At 42.1% G+C, this 18,612-nt stretch overlaps 1 protein-coding gene across 3 annotated transcripts in view; it reads left to right on the top strand.

Moving 5' to 3' along the window:
• The window catches only part of LOC137625289 (RUN domain-containing protein 1-like), an 80,189-nt gene that overhangs the window by 44,225 nt on the left and 17,352 nt on the right, over positions 1-18,612 (top strand). For all 3 annotated transcript variants that reach the window (XM_068356100.1, XM_068356098.1, XM_068356099.1), the window contains exons 3-6: positions 88-196; positions 7,925-8,068; positions 16,011-16,164; positions 16,933-17,027. In XM_068356100.1, coding sequence (XP_068212201.1) covers positions 88-196; positions 7,925-8,068; positions 16,011-16,164; positions 16,933-17,027 — 502 coding nt within the window. The remainder of the gene's footprint in view (positions 1-87; positions 197-7,924; positions 8,069-16,010; positions 16,165-16,932; positions 17,028-18,612) is intronic.

Below are 18,612 nucleotides of genomic sequence, written 5' to 3'. Positions count from 1 at the left end.
TGGATGAGGAGTCTTTGGACTTGAGGTTTTTAGTGCATTATATTGGGTCCCGCATGTCTGATTTTAGGTTTGTTTATACCATTACAGGAGCAGGAGATTTAAGCAGTCTGGTGAAGAAGAGAGACTACAGCAGCTGGAAGAAGAGCAGGAGCAGCTTACCAACTCTTTAATGTCCCTTACATCTCATTTTGCACAGGTATGGCTGTGAATTACAGTTACTGTAAATTGTGGTTGTTTCAGAAAGCAACACGATTTCTTTGAAATTTTATATTTCAATTGACGCTAGAGTACGAGTCTTGTGCTGTCATCTTTTAAGAAAAACAAGCTAGAAAAGGCTCGTTAACCTACTTACAGTAATTACTTTTACTTTTCTCATTGCAGTTATATCCTTAGTTATTTTAATTACTATATTAGTTGGAAGTGATTGATGCTAAGTACAGTAAAAGGTTTTATCTTTCATCTCATAGTGTAAGGACTTCGTTTATGTTAAAAGAACATTTTGTATCCAGGTAATAAAAGAAGGTTAGATTTAGTGTCGCATATTCATATACTATCCAGCTATCCTGCTTCTGAATTGAACCCTTGTTAAAATGCTGTTTATGCATGTTCATTTTTGTGTGATACTACCTTCGACTGATGTGCGATGTCCACTTTGCAACTGCTATTAGGTATATTATCTACTACAGTATGTGCAATATTTTCTCTCTCAAGATTCTAAAAGATACCTATACTGTATGTTTGTTTACTGTACGTGATTTCGTCTTCTACTCTTATGAAAATTGAAGGCCAAAAATTTTATTATTAGAAGAAAGATTTGCAACTGCTATTAGGTATATTATCTATTTGTTGCAATATTATCTTTCAAGATTCTAAAATATACCCATATTTTAGTGTATGTGATTTCGTCTTCTACTCTTCTTAAAATTGAAGGCCAAAAATTTTATTGTTAGAGGAAAGATTTGCAACTGCTATTAGGTATTTTTCAATATTTAACTTAGCCGGTGATTATAATAGCTGCAACTCTGTTGCTCGACAGAAAACTCTAAGGAAAAATTCGCCAGCGATCGCTACACAGGTAGGGGGTGTACCCAACAGCGCCATCTGTCGTCCAGATACCCAGTACTCATTGTAAACAAAGAACTCAATTTTCTCTCTGTCGAGCTATCGACAAGACGCTCTTATTCGCTGTTGCTAAACTGGAGTTTTTTCACAACTAATTGGTGAAGTACTTTATTCTAGTTTTGAGCTTTCGCTATGCAGGTGTTTTATCTTCATCTTAAATCTTGAAATCGTTTTGGATAGATTTAATTATGGTGACAAAGAGAGTATGGACTTTCTTTCACTTTTAAAATGGCCGACCCTTCCCTTAGACGGAAGTGTGTTTAGGCTTTTAGTAATTATCTTATCACGTTATAGATTTTCCTCTATATATTTTATATCTCTCCGCCTTTATTAGGCCTCTTCGATTAACTTTCCATTTATTATAAACATATAAAAATAAATTTTAATGTTTTGTTTATATAGACCTTTCCTGAGAGTAGGCGGTCCTAACTTGGAAACCGAAGTTAATCAACGTTGAGCCCTTTATATCGTAATTAGCTTTTAAAGAGCTAAGGATTTAAAACTTTTTAAATGTAATATTTTATGAAAGAATTTCTTTGATAGTCTTCGTACTGTTTTCAAAGATGAACTAACGTTTAGTTTTTTTATGCTACGCAGTTGTTGACGTTCAGGACGTTCAACATGCGCTCTATCGTTACGATAGAGAGAGAGTGTATCACGGTTTCACTTTGCAGTAAGAGTAAATCGATTCTGACGTTTTGTTCATTCTTTCTTAGCTTAAATGTTTTAAATTCTAATTTAAAGGAACTTTTTATTTGAAAAACCTTTCAGTTTTTTCCTTTAGTCAAATAACATGTTTTTTTGACGAAATATAATTGGGCTCTTCTCTTAGGTGCGAAATCAAGAGAGAAAGAGAGAGAGAGAGATAGAGACGGAGGGAGAGAGAGGAGAGAAAACGTTCCGTTCAAGCGGGTAACGTTGTTCTCGTGTTACTCGCGTCCCTAGTCGCTGTACGGGGAGGAAGGATAAAACGTTTTTAGGTTTTTATTCTCGTCCCCAGGCTATGTGCGGTGAGAGATTGAAAACGTAGTTATATGAACTAGTGTTTAGTCTCTTTCCCAGCCACTGAATTTTTTTATCTTAAATATGTTTTCTGTTTTTTGCTGGTATTAATGAGCTTGCATTATACGACTGATTTCGCAATTACTACCTTTTAATGAAGAGTAGAATTGCGTGTTTCAGGTAGAAATAAGTGCAAAACAGAAAATCGAAGTGATAAAGTGATATGCGCAAAGTGTTACAGTGTTGCGTCCGAGGCGCAAAGTGTTACAGTGTTGCGTCCGAGGGTTCGTCTGTTCGTGCCTGTCGTTCACCTAGTCCGGGACCTCTTACATGCTCCCAAGCCCAGGGGAGAAGTAATGTCAAACGACTTATGGGTTCGAGAGGCCTTGACCAACGAACAGACGTTTTTCCCTCTATGGTATCGGGTGTATCTTACCAAGATCTCCCCTACCATAAGACGAGAGAGACGTTGTTTCTCCTCGTCATCCGAAGGCTTTTCGCATAAGAAACCTGTCACAAGGTTTCGAAGCCCTTAAGCGAAAGTCAGTCCTTTCAGGACTGGTCCAGCATCCTGGTTACAACCATTAGGACAGCTCTGACCCTATGCAGTCATCGGATAACTGCTCGCCGCCTAACAAAAGCGTAACACAGACTCCGAGAGTCTTTTTTTTGTAGGCAAAGTGTTGCGGTCACAGACGTTACCCTCGTCTCTTACCACAACCATTTCCGTTGATCCTTAATGGGTTGTATGGCAAGACATGCAGTATATGCTTGCCTCCCTTATGGAAGACTATTCTACCGATTAGTCCGTTGAGTCTAGCCGTTTATCTCATCGATATCCTGGCTTTCAGCCAACCTAACGTTCCTTTGTGCTTATTGTTGACGTTGGCGTAGCTTAGTCACGTCAGTCAGGTTGTTTAGAACCACACTCGATGCGGTCTCGTGTGGTTTTTCAGCCGCATTTGGACGTTGGGCCACTTGCTGACGCTCCTGTTGACGTTCTAGACGTTCACTAACAATCGGAGTTGACTTGTTTTGACGCTGGGCGTCAACCTCCGCATTCTAGAGTTGTTTTGACTGCTCAGTCTAGGCAGTCAAAGCAGTCTCGAGTGGACGCTGTGCGTCCTCACGCACCTGTTGTGGTTGACAGTTCAGTTGTTGACAGTTCACAGACTGTCAAGCAGTTACATGACGTTGCGTTCTGGTCCGCTACTAATGCACCAGTGAGTGTGGACTCTGCTTGTAAAGCATTGCCACCACGGTAGGTCTCTCCCTTGCTTGAGACTCAGCTTTTATCGGACAAGGTTCCTGTAGATGAGGAAGTTGCTGTTCTCCCTCCTACTGATATTCCCTTGAGGACTCTGTCAGATGGAGAGGAGCCTAAAGCTGCTTAGCCTCCTATGGACTTTAATTAAATCATGATGATTTTTTTTTAAGGATCTTCGTCCGGATCTTTTTGTAACTGCTGCTCCTCGTTCGCCTAAACGTCAGAGCTTACACTAGGCCTAGCTACTTCGAAGCCGTTGTTTTTAAGCTAGTGCTCTCTCGCTCTCCTAGAGAGCGTTACGTTGGCTAGGCGACTGGTTTTTCACCAGGAGGAGTTTGGGGGATACAGCCTTTGCTTTCCCTTCTTTTAAACTGGTTCATAGAGCGAGAGTCTGATTTGACACGAGAGAAGTTCTCGGCTTGGGAGTTCATGCCTCTGCCCAGATAGACTTCTCAATTCTCGTAGACTCTCCCTGGCGCCTGGCCAGGAGACGCTCCAAGTTGTTTACAGGTCAACTTCACAGCTGTTTTCGAGCCTTTGAAGTTTTGCTGTACAATTATGTCACGCATAACAAGGCTTTCAGGGATGGTAAACGGTACCGCCTCAGTCGCTAACCCCGTCTGTTGCCACACCTGCTCCCGTAGACCCTAAATGGGCTTTGCTGCAAGACATGCAGTCCAAGCTTGCGTCCTTGATAGAGGACTTTAATGCGGAGAAGAACCTTCTGGCCAACAACCTTCCAACCGGTCGGTTGTGCGCCCTGTTGACGCTGAGGTAACCTACTCGCGTCTGCCAGTTGAGGTGGTTCCTCCACCGATGCGACCCAGTGTGGGTTGCCAGCCGCACGTTGACGTTAAGCGACGCTCGGAGGTGGTTGTTGACGTTCAGGACGTTCAACAACCAGCAGAGGTGACTTGTTTTGACGCAGTGCGTCAACCTCAGCAACCCGGTAGGGTGTTGACTGCACAACCCAGACGGTCTAGACAGTCTCGGGTTGACGCTGTGCTTCCTCGCGCACCCATGGTTGTTAACAGTTCACAGACTGTGCGGCAGTTCCATGATATTGCGTCCGGCTCCGTCACGCATCCACCAGTGCGACCGGACTCAGCGAGCCAGACGTTGCCCACTCCGTTGCCGTTTCCTCATCAGTTTTCGGATGAGGAACCCTCTGATGAGGACGTTGCTGAACAACAAGACGATCAGCCCCCAGAATAGATCAAGCCCTGCTATCCATCCAGAAGATGCTGAAGAAGGAACGCTGCTCAGTCAGGCTGTGGATGAGTCTGGTAGGGACGCTGTCATCCGTGGATCAATTTGTGTCACTAGGAAGACTACACCTCCGTCCTCTTCAATACCATCTAGCTTTTCACTGGAAAAAGGACAAGACGCTAGAAGCGGTCTCGATCCCGGTTTCCGAAAAGATAAAGTCTTGTCTGACTTGGTGAAAGGACAATATCAACCTAAGAGAGGGTCTTCCCCTGGCTGTTCAGACTCCCAACCACGTTCTCTTCTCGGACGCATCGGACGTAGGCTGGGGTGCGACATTAGACGGTCGGGAATGCTCGGGAATATGGAACTCGAGTCAAAGGACAATGCATATCAACTGCAAGGAGCTACTGGCAGTACATCTGGCCTTGAAAAGCTTCAGGTCTCTCCTTCAAGGCAAAGTGGTGGAGGTGAACTAGGACAACACCACGGCTTTGGCGTACATCTCCAAGCAAGGAGGGACCTACTCTCTGACGTTGTACGAGATCGCAAGGGACCTCCTCATCTGGTCAAAAGGTCTAAACATATCACTAGTAACGAGGTTCATCCAAGGCAACTTGAATGTCATGGCAGATTGTCTCAGTCGGAAGGGACAAATAATTCCAACAGAATGGACCCTCCACAAGGATGTATGCAAGAGACTTTGGGCCACCTGGGGCCAGCCAACCATAGATCTCTTCGCAACCTCGATGACCAAGAGGCTCCCAATATTTTGCTCACCAATCCCGGACACAGTAGCAGTTCATATAGATGCCTTTCTCCTAGATTGGTCACATCTAGATCTATATGCATTCCCTCCGTTCAAGATTGTCAACAAGGTACTGCAGAAGTTCGCCTCTCACGAAGGGACAAGGTTGACGCTAGTTGCTCCCCTCTGGCCCGCGAGAGAATGGTTCACCGAGGTACTTCGATGGCTAGTAGACGTTCCCAGAACACTTCCCCTAAGGGTGGACCTTCTACGTCAGCCACACGTAAAGAAGGTACACCAAGGCCTCCACGCTCTTCGTCTGACTGCCTTCAGACTATCGAAAGACTCTCGAGAGCTAGAGGCTTTTCGAAGGAGGCAGCCAGAGCGATTGCTAGAGCAAGGAGAACATCCACCCTTAGAGTCTACCAATCGAAGTGGGAAATCTTCCGAAACTGGTGCAAGTCAGTATCCGTATCCTCGACCAGTACCTCTGTAACTCAAATAGCTGACTTCCTCTTATATCTGAGGAAAGAACGATCTCTTTCAGCTCCCACTATCAAGGGTTACAGAAGCATGTTGACATCAGTCTTCCGTCACAGAGGCTTAGATCTTTCCAACAATAAAGATCTACAGGACCTCCTTAAGTCTTTTGAGACCACGAAGGAGCGTCGTTTGGTTACACCTGGTTGGAATTTAGACGTGGTACTAAGATTCCTTATGTCAGACAGGTTCGAGCCGCTACAATCAGCCTCCCTGAAAGATCTCACCTTAAAGACACTTTTCCTGGTATGCTTAGCCACAGCTAAAAGAGTCAGTGAGATTCATTCCTTCAGCAAGAACATCGGATTCTCATCTGAAACGGCTACATGTTCTCTACAACTTGGTTTTCTAGCCAAAACGAGCTGCCTTCTCGACCTTGGCCAAAATCGTTCGATATTCCAAGCTTATCGAATATGTTTGGAAATGAACTAGAAAGAGTCTTATGCCCTGTAAGAGCTCTTAAGTTCTATTTAAAACGAACTAAACCTTTACGAGGCCCGTCTGAAGCTTTATGGTGTTCAGTTAAGAAACCATCTTTGCCTATGTCAAAGAATGCTTTATCCTATTTTATCAGACTGTTAATACGAGAAGCTCATTCCCATCTGAGTGAGGAAGACCAAGCTTTGCTGAAGGTAAGGACACACGAAGTTAGAGCTGTCGCTACTTCCGTGGCCTTTAAACAAAATAGATCTCTGCGAAGTATAATGGACGCAACCTATTGGAGAAGCAAGTCAGTGTTTGCGTCTTTTTATCTAAAGGATGTCCAGTCTCTTTACGAGGACTGCTACACTCTGGGACCATTCGTAGCAGCGAGTGCAGTAGTGGGTGAGGGCTCAACCACTACAATTCCCTAATTCCATAACCTTTTAATCTTTCTCTTGAAATGTTGTATTTGGGTTGTCCGGAAGGCTAAGAAGCCTTTCGCATCCTGGTTGATTTGGCGGGTGGTCAAAGTCATTTCTTGAGAGCGCCTAGATTAAGGGTTTTGATGAGGTCCTGTTGTATGGGTTGCAACCCTTGATACTTCAGATCCTAGGGGTCGCTCAGCATCCTAAGAGGATCGCGAGGCTCCGTAAGGAAGACGTACTTAAAAAGGCAGAGTAATTGTTCAAGTCGACTTCCTTACCAGGTACCTATTTATTTTGTTTTTGTTATTTTGATAACTTCTAAAATGAAATAAAAATTCTTAGCTCATAATGATGTAAACATATTTTGCTGGTCTCTACCCACCCCCCTGGGTGTGAATCAGCTATTATAATCACCGGCTAAGTTAAATATTGAAAAATGTTATTTTGATTATAAAATAAATTTTTGAATATACTTACCCGGTGATTATAAATTAAAGGACCCTCCCTTCCTCCCCAATAGAGACGCAGTGGACCGAGGAGAAAATTGAGTTCTTTGTTTACAATGAGTACTGGGTATCTGGACGACAGATGGCGCTGTTGGGTACACCCCCTACCTGTGTAGCGATCGCTGGCGAATTTTTCCTTAGAGTTTTCTGTCGAGCAACAGAGTTGCAGCTATTATAATCATTGGGTAAGTATATTCAAAAATTTATTTTATAATCAAAATAACATATTATCTATTTGTTGCAATATTATCTTTCAAGATTCTAAAATATACCCATATTTTTGTGTATGTGATTTCATCTTCTACTCTTCTTAAAATTGAAGGCCAAAAATTTTATTGTTAGAGGAAAGATTTGCAACTGCTATTTGGTATATTATCTATTTGTTGCAATATTATCTTTCAAGATTCTAAAATATACCTATATGTTTGTTTATGTGATTTTGTCTTCTACTCTTCTTAAAATTGAAGGCCCAAAATTTTATTGTAAGAGGAAAGGGCTGTTAAATTCCCATTACCAGTTCTTTGTAACAAAGGTGTACCACACGTTCTCTAAAATGTTCAATTTTCATGAACATGCACATCCAAGAATAATCCCTAAAATTACTTTCAGTATTATGGATTACGACACGTAACAACTATACTTTTTACAAGCAGCATATGAGACTAAAGTTCATTTCACTTTCTAGGTCCAATTCAGATTAAAACAGATCGTAGATGCCTCACCAAATGAAAAAGAAGCTTTGCTACAAGAGCTTGAGGAGTTTGCAAATCGCGGCATCCCAGATCTTCGAGAAGCAACTATAAGCACAGAGAATATAGGTTGTAAACAGGTAAGGTTGATAGAGGTTAAATGTATAAGGTTTCATTTCAAATATCATCTGAAGAGATGCTTATTAGAATAGTAGCTTGGAAATACAGCAATAACCTCACCAGTAAACAACTTGAAGTCGTGGGTTAAGATGGGACTCAATCTGCTGTCCATGCGGATGTAAGGCTAGAGCATTACCTCTTGATTAGCCAGAAGGCTACTTTTGCATAGAATGTGTATTTGCATAAAGAAATTTGTTGCTTTAAGCTAAAAATAACTTTTAATAAAAAATATTGCTTAAAATACCATACGGTACATACTTTATTACTTTGATGTACAGTGCTGTACTATATTCCTTAGCAAATGCAGGTCACTAGCAGGAAAAGTGCTCGATGCTGTATGTGCTAAGGCTAGGCGCTATACAATTGTTAGGGAGTCAGAGAAGTTGGTCAGCCTCCATTAGTATTTGCTTTCCTTTGAATTTGATGTGTTTACTGTACAGAGCAAAACCTTCAAGAACTAGACCAGTTCAAGTCACAGTAATAATTTTTATTACGTCAGAATTGCTTTTATAGTTAAAGACCCCAACTGCCAAGGTTGTTTTGTCAGGAAAGATGTAAATAGGCTGTCTGATTTTCCATAGGCTTTGGTTATAGTAGTAATATTTTCTTTCAGTTCATTCAAGGAGATCTAGAGTAGAAAAGATGCTATAATTGAGAGAAATTGAAAAGCAACTGTTGAATAAGGGGACTTGGCATTATATTTTGCAACATCAGTAATTAAAATATGTATGCAGTGTTAGGTATCTTAGTGAGAAATTTATTAAACATGTTGATGAGAATTCTATTTTTCAATATTAAACTTACCCGATAATCATGTAGCTGTCAACTCCGTTGCCCGACAGAATTCTACGGGAGGGATACGCCAGCTATCACTATACTAGAAGGGGGTGTACTCACAAGCGCCACCTGTGGCCAGGTACTACAGTACTTGTTGTTGACGCCACCTCACTTTTTCCTCTGTCGTGCTTCCGGCAAGACGTTCTTGGATACGCTTATGATTTTGGAGTATTGTTCACGGTTTGGTGAAGTATTTCTCTAAAAATTGCAGCTATTCGCTATACTGGAAACTTCTATATTAGCTTAGTTAGCTTTTGGAATTAATTTGATTAATTATGGTGACGAAGAGAGTATGAACTCTCTTTCACCTTTAAATGGCCGACCCTTCCCTTAGACGGAAGTGTTGGTGTCTAAGAGAGTATAGACTCTCTTTCTTAATTTTGCTTAACAAAAGTTATAGATTTATTTTATATCTCTCCGCCTCTTATAGGCCTCTTCGATTAACTTCCTTTTATTATAAACTTATTAAAATTAATTTTTATATTTGTTTATATTCGACCTTCCTAATAGTAGGCGGTCTTTTCTTGGTACCGAAGTTAATTAACATTGAGCCCGTCATTTCGGTTTTACCTGTTAACATATTATGCTATTTTAATGTCTTTGAAAGAATTTCTTTGATAGTCTCGTACTGTTTTCAAAGTTGAACTAACGTTTTGTTTTGTCTCTGCAGTTGTTGACGTTCAGAACGTTCAACTTGCGCTCTATCGTTACGATAGAGAAAGAATTTTCACGGTGTCACGTTGCAGTAAGAGTAACCGTGTCTAGCGTTTTGTTCATTCTTTCTTAACTTAATGGTTTTAATTCTAATAAAGGAACTTTTCATTTTGGGAAATATTTCAGTTTTTTCCTTTAACAATAATATGTTTTAACGATATATATGATTGGGCTCTTCTCTCAGGTTCTAAGTCAAGAGAGAGAGAGAGAGAGAGAGAGATAGAGACGGAGGGAGAAAGAGGAGGATAAACGTTTCATTCAAGCGAGTAACGTTGTTATCGTTTTTGCTCTTCTCCCTAGTCTCTTTAGGGGAAGAAGGTAAACGTTTCTAGAGTGATCTAGTGTTTAGTCTCTTTCCAGCCACTGAATTATTTATCTTTCATTAGATTTTTCTGTTACATTGTAATTCTGTTTTCGCAATTACTAACTTTTGAGAAAGGATAGAATTGCGTGTTTCAGGTACAAACCACTTAAAGTTTCGAGTTCAGTGAAATAAGTGCAAACAGAAAATCAAAGTGATAAGTGATTAGCGCAAAGTGTGTCAGTGTTGTGCGTGAGGGTACTTCTGTGCGTGCCAGTCGTTCTCCCAGTCCGGGACCTCTTGCAAGCTCCCAAGCCCAGGGGAGAAGCAATGTCGAAGGGCAAAAGGGTTCGGCAGGCCTTGATCGACGCACAGAAGTATTCTCGGTGGTTGCGGGCGTGTCTTACAGAGACCGTCACTCCCACCCGCAGACGATTGAGCCCTTATTTTGCTCGTCTGCAGAAGAAATTTAGGGGAGAAAACGCTGGTCTCAGGTCTCAAGACCTCTTAAACGTAAAGTCCAGACCTATGCCAGACGTACGAAGTTAGAGTTCAACAACCCGGATGCAGTCATTGGGTTAGCTCTGACTCGCCGCAGTCATCAGTTGAATGCACTCCGCCTAAGAGGAGTAAGGTTCTGCCGCAACAGATCTCTGCTGTTAAGGCTTTACCTCAGCAGACCTTAGTGTCTGCCGACCCCAAGTTGACTCTACTGCAGTCCTTGCAGTCACAACTTTCGGTCTTGATGCGTGAGTGTTGGGCTGAGAAGGTTGCGCCTCCGCCTGCGCTCGCTCCGCCTGCGCTCGCTCCGCCTGCGCTCGCTCCGCCTGCGCTCGCTCCGCCTGCGCTCCCTCCGCCTGCGCTCGCTCCGCCTGCGCTCGCTCCGCCTGACCGCAGTACCGCCTGCCAGGCGTACGATGTTGAGCCACGTTATGAGTTTACTGATCCCAGTGGTGTGCAGCTCCCTCCGCCTTCCTTAAGGCAACCTCAGCAATGGGAACAGGAGGCTTATACCTCTCTTCCTCCGCTTCCACTTGCTGTTCCACCAGTGAGGCAACACTCGCTTGAGGTACAACAACCTCTCCCATCCATGAGTCAGTCTCCTCAGCTCTCGCTGCAGCGAGCTCAACCCTCCTCAAGGCAAGCACCTCAACACCTTAGCCTTGCGCCTCAGGAGCCTCAACTTGCGAGACTTTTACTGCGTTCTGCGCAGCCACTACCTTTTCGCTCTCAGCTCACACCGCAGGAACCTCAACTCGTTCCTCAGGAACTTGCTACTGCGCATCCGCCAACCACTCAGCAAGCGCAACCCTTGAGTTCAGCCACTCATGCCAGGAGTCAGCCTCCTCCACCCATGCGCCTACCTTCTGCTACTTCTTTTGATCAGCCTTTGCAGACTGAGCCTCAGGTGTTCCCTCAACAGAGTCTTGAAGAGGAAACCACAACTATTGTTGTTCCAGCTCGTTCTGACTCTGCTGTTCAGCATACCTTACCTCCATTTTCAAACATTATGATAATGGAGGTTATTTGTATTACTTATAAAAATATATTTGTATTCCTTGCAATATATTTTTAACAATATCGCAAAATATGGCAAAAATATGAATCATGAGTTATGAATGTAAGGTAAATATTATGTTGATATTAAAACCCCATGCAAGCATGCATAAAGCACTCTAGCACTGGTCATGGAATTTCTGAGAAATGTTAAACGCCATGCACACGCTCTGCTTACCTTACAGCATGCTCTACATTCAGCATGCTCTGCATACAGCATGCTCTGCATACAACATGCTCTGCATACAGCATGCTCTGCATTCAGCTTGCTCTGCATACAACATGCTCTACATACAGCATGCTCTGCATACAGCATGCTCTGCATACAACATGCTCTGCATACAGCATGCTCTGCATTCAGCATGCTCTGCATACAACATGCTCTGCATACAGCATGCTCTGCATTCAGCATGCTCTGCATACAACATGCTCTACATACAGCATGCTCTGCATACAGCATACTCTGCATACAACATGCTCTGCATACCTTACCGCATGCTTCTCAGTCACACATCTTTGGTTGTTGCCAACTCACTAGACTGTCAAGCAGTTTCATAACGTTGCCTTCTAGTCTGCTGCTTTTGCACCAGTGAAACCCTCACTGAGAGAACTTAGCTTTTCTCGGATATGGTCCCTGTAGATGAGAAAGTGCTTTTCTCCCTCCTTCTGATATTCCCTTGAGGACTCTGTCATTTGGAGGGAGCCTTTAGCTGCGTAGCCTCCTATGGACTTTTATTTAAGCATAACATGCTTCCAGGGAAGGTAATAGTTCCACTTCAGTCGCTAATCCCGTCTGTTACCACACCTGCTCCCATAGACCTTGAGCTGTGTTGCAAGACATGCAGTCCAAGCTTAGTCCTTGTTAGAGGATTTTTTGTTTACGGAGTCAATGTGTCACGGGGAAGACGTTCAACAACCAGCAGAAGTGACTTGTTGTGACGCAGTGCGGCAACCTCAGCAACCCGATAAGGAGTTGTCTGTACGACCCAGACAGTCTAGACAGATTCGGGTTGTCACTGTACTTCCTCGCTTGCCCATGGTTGACAGTTCACAGACTGTGCAGCAGTACCATGATCTTGTGTCCGGCTCCGTCAGACGACTGGCTTTTAAGAGCTCCCACAAGTCGTCGCTGTCTGGAGATTTTCAAATGGACTATGGATCTGACCAAGGAACTGGGCCTCCTGGTCAATTTTGAGGAGTCTCAGCTCGTCCCATCCCAGACCATTGTCTCCTTGGGTATGGATCTTCAGAGTCGAGCTTTTCGGGCTTTTCCGTCGGCCCCAAGGATCTTCCAAGCCCTAGAATGCATCCAGAGCATGCTGAGAAGGAACCGATGCTCAGTCAGGTAGTGGATGAGTCTAACAGGGACACTTTCATCGCTGGCCCTGTTCATCGTGTTAGGGAGACTCCACCTCCCCCCCCTTCAGTATCATCTAGCTGCTCACTGGATAAAGGACATGACGCTAGAGACGGTCTCAGTTCCTGTTTCCGAAGAGAGGAGGTCTTCTCTCGCGTGGTGTAAGAACAGCTTTCTTCTCAAGGAAGTCTACCTTTGGCTGTTCAGTAACACGACCGCCGTCTCCTCTCGGACGCATCAGACACGGGCTGGGGTGCGACTTTGGACGGACAAGAATGCTCGGGAACATGGAATCAGGAGCAAAGGACACTTCACATCAATTGCAAGGAGTTGTTGGCGGTTATTCTGGCCTTGATAAACTTCAAGTCCCTCCAGCTTAACAAAGTGGTGGAGGTGGACTCTGACAACACCACAGCCCTGGCTTACATCTTCAAGCAGGGAGGGACTCTTTCGTGGAAGTTGTTCTAGATCGCAAGGGACCTCCTCATCTGGTCTAAAGATCGAAAGCTAACTGGTAACGAGGTTCATTCAGGGCGGTATGAATGTCATGGCAGATCACCTCAGCCGGAAGGGTCAGGTCATCCCCACAGAGTGGACCCTTCTCAAGAATGTTTGCAGCAGACTTTGGGCCCTGTGGGGTCAGCCAACCATAGATCTGTTCGCTACCTCGATAACCTAGAGACTCCTGTTGTATTGTTCTCCGATTCCAGACCCAGCAGCAGTTCACGTGGATGCTTTTCTGCTGGATTGGTTCCATCTCGACCTGTATGCATTCCCGCCGTTCAAGATTGTCAACAGGGTACTTCAGAAGTTCTCCTCTCGCAAAGGGACACGGCTGACGTTGGTTGGCTCCGCTCTGGCCCGCGAGAGAATGGTTCTTAGAGGTACTGCAATGGCTGGTCGACATTCCCAGGACTCTTCCTCTAGGAGTGAACCTTCTAAGTCTACCTCACGTAAAGAAGGTACACCCAATCCTCCACGCTCTTCGTCTGACTGCCTTCAGACTTTCGAAAGACTCTCAAGAGCTAGGGGCTTTTCGAAGGAGGCAGCCAGAGCGATTGCCAAAGCAAGAAGAACATCCACTCTCAGAATCTATCAGTCTCAAGGGGAAGTCTTCCGTAGCTGGTACAAGACCAATGCAGTTTCCTCAACCAGTACCACTGTAACCCAGATTGCTGACTTCCTGTTATATCTAAGGAAAGTAAGATCCCTTTCAGCTCCTACGATCAAGGGTTACAGAAGTATGTTGGCAGCGGTTTTCCGCCACAGAGGCTTGGATCTTTCCACCAACAAAGATCTACAGGACCTCCCTAGGTCTTTTGAGACCTCAAAGGAACGTCGGTTGTCCACTCCAGGCTGGAATCTAGACGTGGTCCTAAGGTTCCTTATGTCATCAAGATTTGAACCTCTCCAATCAGCCTCTTTTTAGGACCTCACATTAAAAACTCTTTTCCTCGTGTGCTTGACAACAGCTAAAAGAGTAAGTGAGATCCACGCCTTCAGCAGGATCATTGTTTTCACATCTGAAACGGCTACATGTTCCTTGCAGCTCGGTTTTTGCTAAACGAGCTTCCTTCACGTCCTTGGCCTAAGTCGTTCGAGATCCCAAGCCTGTCCAACTTGGTGGGGAATGAACTGAAGAGAGTACTTTGCCCAGTTAGAGCTCTTAGGTACTATCTAAAAAGGTCTTAACCTTTACAAGGACAATCAGAAGCCTTATAGTGTGCTATCAAGAAACCTTCTTTTCCAAGTTCTAAGAACTCAGTTTCTTACTATTCAGGCTTCTGATTAGAGAAACACATTCTCATCTGAAGGAAGAAGACCTTGCTTTGCTGAAGGTAAGGACACATGAAGTGGGAGCTGTGGCTACTTCAGTGGCCTTCAAACAGAGCCATTCTCTGCAGAGTGTTATGGATGCAACCTATTGGAGAAGCAAGTCAGTGTTCGCATCATTCTATCTCAAAGATGTCCAGTCTCTTTACGAGTACTGCTACACCCTGGGACCATTCGTAGCAACGAATGCAGTAGTAGGCGAGGGCTCAGCCACTACATTCCCATAATCCCATAACCTTTTAACCTTTCTCTTGAATACTTTTTATGGGTTGTACGGTCGGCTAAGAAGCCTTCCACATCCTTGTTGATTTGGCGGGTGGTCAATTCTTTCTTGAGAAGCGCCGAGGTTAAAGGTTGTGATGAGGTCCTTTAGTATGGGTTGCAGCCCTGTATACTTTAGCACCTTTGAGTTGATTCAGCCTTCCAAGAGGAACGCTGCGCTCAGTAAGGAAGACGATCTTATTAAAGGCAGAGTAACGGTTCAAGTCGACTTCCTTACCAGGTACTTATTATTTCATTGTTATTGTGGATAACTGATTATATGAAATACGGGATACTTAGCTATCCTTTAGTCTTGTACACTGGTTTTTCACCCACCCCCCTGGGTGTGAATCAGCTACATGATTATCGGGTAAGTTTAATATTGAAAAATGTTATTTTCATTAGTAAAATAAATTTTTGAATATACTTACCCGATAATCATGATTTAATTGACCCACCCTTCCTCCCCATAGAGAACCAGTGGACCGAGGAAAAAGTGAGGTGGCGTCAACAACAAGTACTGTAGTACCTGGCCACAGGTGGCGCTTGTGAGTACACCCCCTTCTAGTATAGTGATAGCTGGCGTATCCCTCCCGTAGAATTCTGTCGGGCAACGGAGTTGACAGCTACATGATTATCGGGTAAGTATATTCAAAAATTTATTTTACTAATGAAAATAACATTTTGTAGTCCTTGGTGAAGAGGGAACATTGTGCCCGACTACGATGAGCAACAGATTTTCCTGCTTAAATCCTTCACAATTTTTCAATTCTTTGTGAATTTGGACTCAAGATGATGTCAGGATGTATCTAGCTATAAGAACAGTTACTGTATTTGTACAATACAATTTACTCTTAATGTTTGTAGCTTCTATTTTTCAGCCATTTAGGCAAAAGAAAAAAAGGCTATGTAAGGTCATTATATTAGATTTAAATACAGAACAATATTTCAATTACTGTACCGTACAGTATTTCATCTATCTAAGTATAAAAATAAAAAATTGAGTTTTAATATGTTGCATTTTTTCATTTGCCTGTTTCAGGAATGCGCGGATGAAAATGCTGCAGTTGCCCGCCAGAAGGAACTCATTGAGAAGTTGAAACAGCAGCTTGAGGATTTGGAAAATTACGCTTACCAGACCGGTGAGGGCGGACCTCCACAATCTAAGGTCATGGAAAAACAGAGAGTTATCATTGGTATGTAGTAGTGTTATGTTACCTGCTTTCTTGAAAAAAAGAACTATATATTATGATGATTTATTGTTTGGGAAGACCAATGTTATGGTAGAATCCTGTACTAGTTTATTAAGCCTTTCATTCCAGATTGAAAATTAATACAGTAGTAATGAAAAATTCATCACTGGTAAAGAATACCAATATTGGTTTTAGATAGAATGCTCAAATGCCTAGAATTGGTGAGACGTCTGAAATTTTGAACCTTACCAATGAACTGTAAAACACTACCTTTGTTGCAATTGGGTTAATATGAGAATGTGGAAAATAAAGTTCTATGTAAACTTTTCAAAAGAACCAGATGTTCATCGGATAGTTGATAAAGCCCTTGTATTTTCTCACTTTTTATAATTCAAAAGCATTCGTTAAGTATGAGGAACACACATATTTATCATATTCATGCTTTATGCAAAATATGTCACATGCTAAAGTGGGCTACTCAGCAAAACACTTGTCTGAACGTTTCTGCTTTTCAATCTAGATAAACTAGGTCAATGATTTTGACTGCAATTCACTTATTAAAATTTAGATAAAGCAATTCTTATATACAGTATATGTATACAGTAGTACAGTAAAGCTAATGAAATTATTCATCACATTATTGTGATTACGTTCAATTTCTTACAGAAAGAAAACTTCTACCTTATGCTAAAATACTTTTTCTTAATAACTCTTAATCCCCTCAATACAAATCTCTGGTCAGTAATTCTCTTAAAAATGTGCATATTACAGAACAGTTAAAAGGGAAGCTTAACCTTAATGTGGACGAGTTCGAGAAATTGACTGTTGATGATCTGAGGAATCAGGTAGATCATGCCATCTGTGAGGTATGTTTTTTGTGATTTGTTAATTTATTTATGGTGAAAGAGTGAAGCTGGTGATAGTGTAAAAATAATTGGCTGTAGATCTGTAACTTTGTATTATTTTTCTGTCACATTTTGCAGCATTTTTATTTAAACAGTAGTACATTCAAATGTCCATTATGAGTTGTGAGTTTTTCATATAAATACACAAGACCCTTCTTGCAATGGGTTTAATTTTACATTTTCCCGTGATGCCTTTTTGGTACTTCTTTATATCTCTCATTTGTTTATGCGCATATGCAAAGCTATTGACCTTTGAAATAGGAAATTTCTTGAGCGGATTGGAACGGCTGTTGAATTAATTAACAAACTAGTTATTGATAGGTGGTGAGTGCCAGCGAGTAGCCCCACACAATTTCCTGTAAAAGACTTTTCTTTTGAGTTTGGCCACAGCAAGTAATGATATACAGTTATGTCCTAAGCCTGGTTGATAGTTGTCTTTCTTTTTAGTTTGAATGGTTGATTGTTGGCTTCCTTTTAATCATGAAAGCAAAGCATGATTTTAGTAAATGTGGAAGAAAATGTGGACATAGCAATTGGTTTATAGTTAAACTGTCTGTAGATCCAGACTATCTCTGTGCTTCATGAAGAGGCCATGATTGTTTGCAATCATCCCATGTGCTAAGTGCAGAACGAGGCCTCCCATTCAGTGGCAGACTTATTCTTTGGGGAGACAAAGAAAGCTAAATATTCTCTAATGACATCCTTGGCAATGACCAAGATGATGCCAAAAGCTGTACAGCATTTTATTCTCATTGAGTTTACCAATCACTGCAGCTTAAAAGGGATAATATTTGAGTACAACTGTAAATGTATGTGATTGTATGTTTGTGTAGATAATAAATTTGAAGATAAACTGAACTGATCATCTCATTACTGAGCCAAAGGTTAAGAGTGAGAAGTCTTTAAAAGGAAAGGGGTTGGAGTTCTTGTCCGCGTTCACCATCTGTCATCACCTACCTCATTACTATAATGAATTCAATGGCGATTCCAGGGCCACTGAAGCCATTTCTTATTTTAGAAGATTCAGGTTTGTCTAGCAAAGAAAAAGCAATTGACTTAATAGATTTTGTTATATTTAGAATGCATGAAGATAAATTTTTCATATTAAAAATTTAAATTTCTAGTATGATGTAAGAATATTATGATGTCATCTAAAAAGAATTAAAAAAGTTTCATAATTCTGCACTTAGAAAACTGCTCCATATTTGTCTTTTTATTGATGACAAATTGTGCGTGAAACAATTGACTAATTTCTATGTTGTCTACCGTCAGTTTAGTGTTGTTTGTGATACTTGACTGCATTAAGCCTCAGGAATCTGCATTTTAGATAAATGCTGTATTTACTGTACAAAAAACAAATTATCTTGAATATTAATATTTGGACATTAGGTCTACAGTATTAGCATTGATGAGATATTTTTCATTAACACATTGCTATTTAGATATGCATGATATTCTCAATTTTCCATAACTAATTGCACACTTATTGCATCCCAGATTATAACAGTTACTGCATCCCAGGTTATTCATAATAAGAGGAATTGTA

Source organism: Palaemon carinicauda, chromosome 32, assembly GCF_036898095.1.
Source record: "Palaemon carinicauda isolate YSFRI2023 chromosome 32, ASM3689809v2, whole genome shotgun sequence".
NCBI classification, from domain to species: Eukaryota; Metazoa; Arthropoda; class Malacostraca; order Decapoda; family Palaemonidae; genus Palaemon; species Palaemon carinicauda.
Note: the sequence above shows the minus strand (reverse complement) of the source record. Positions and strands in the feature narration are given on the sequence as shown.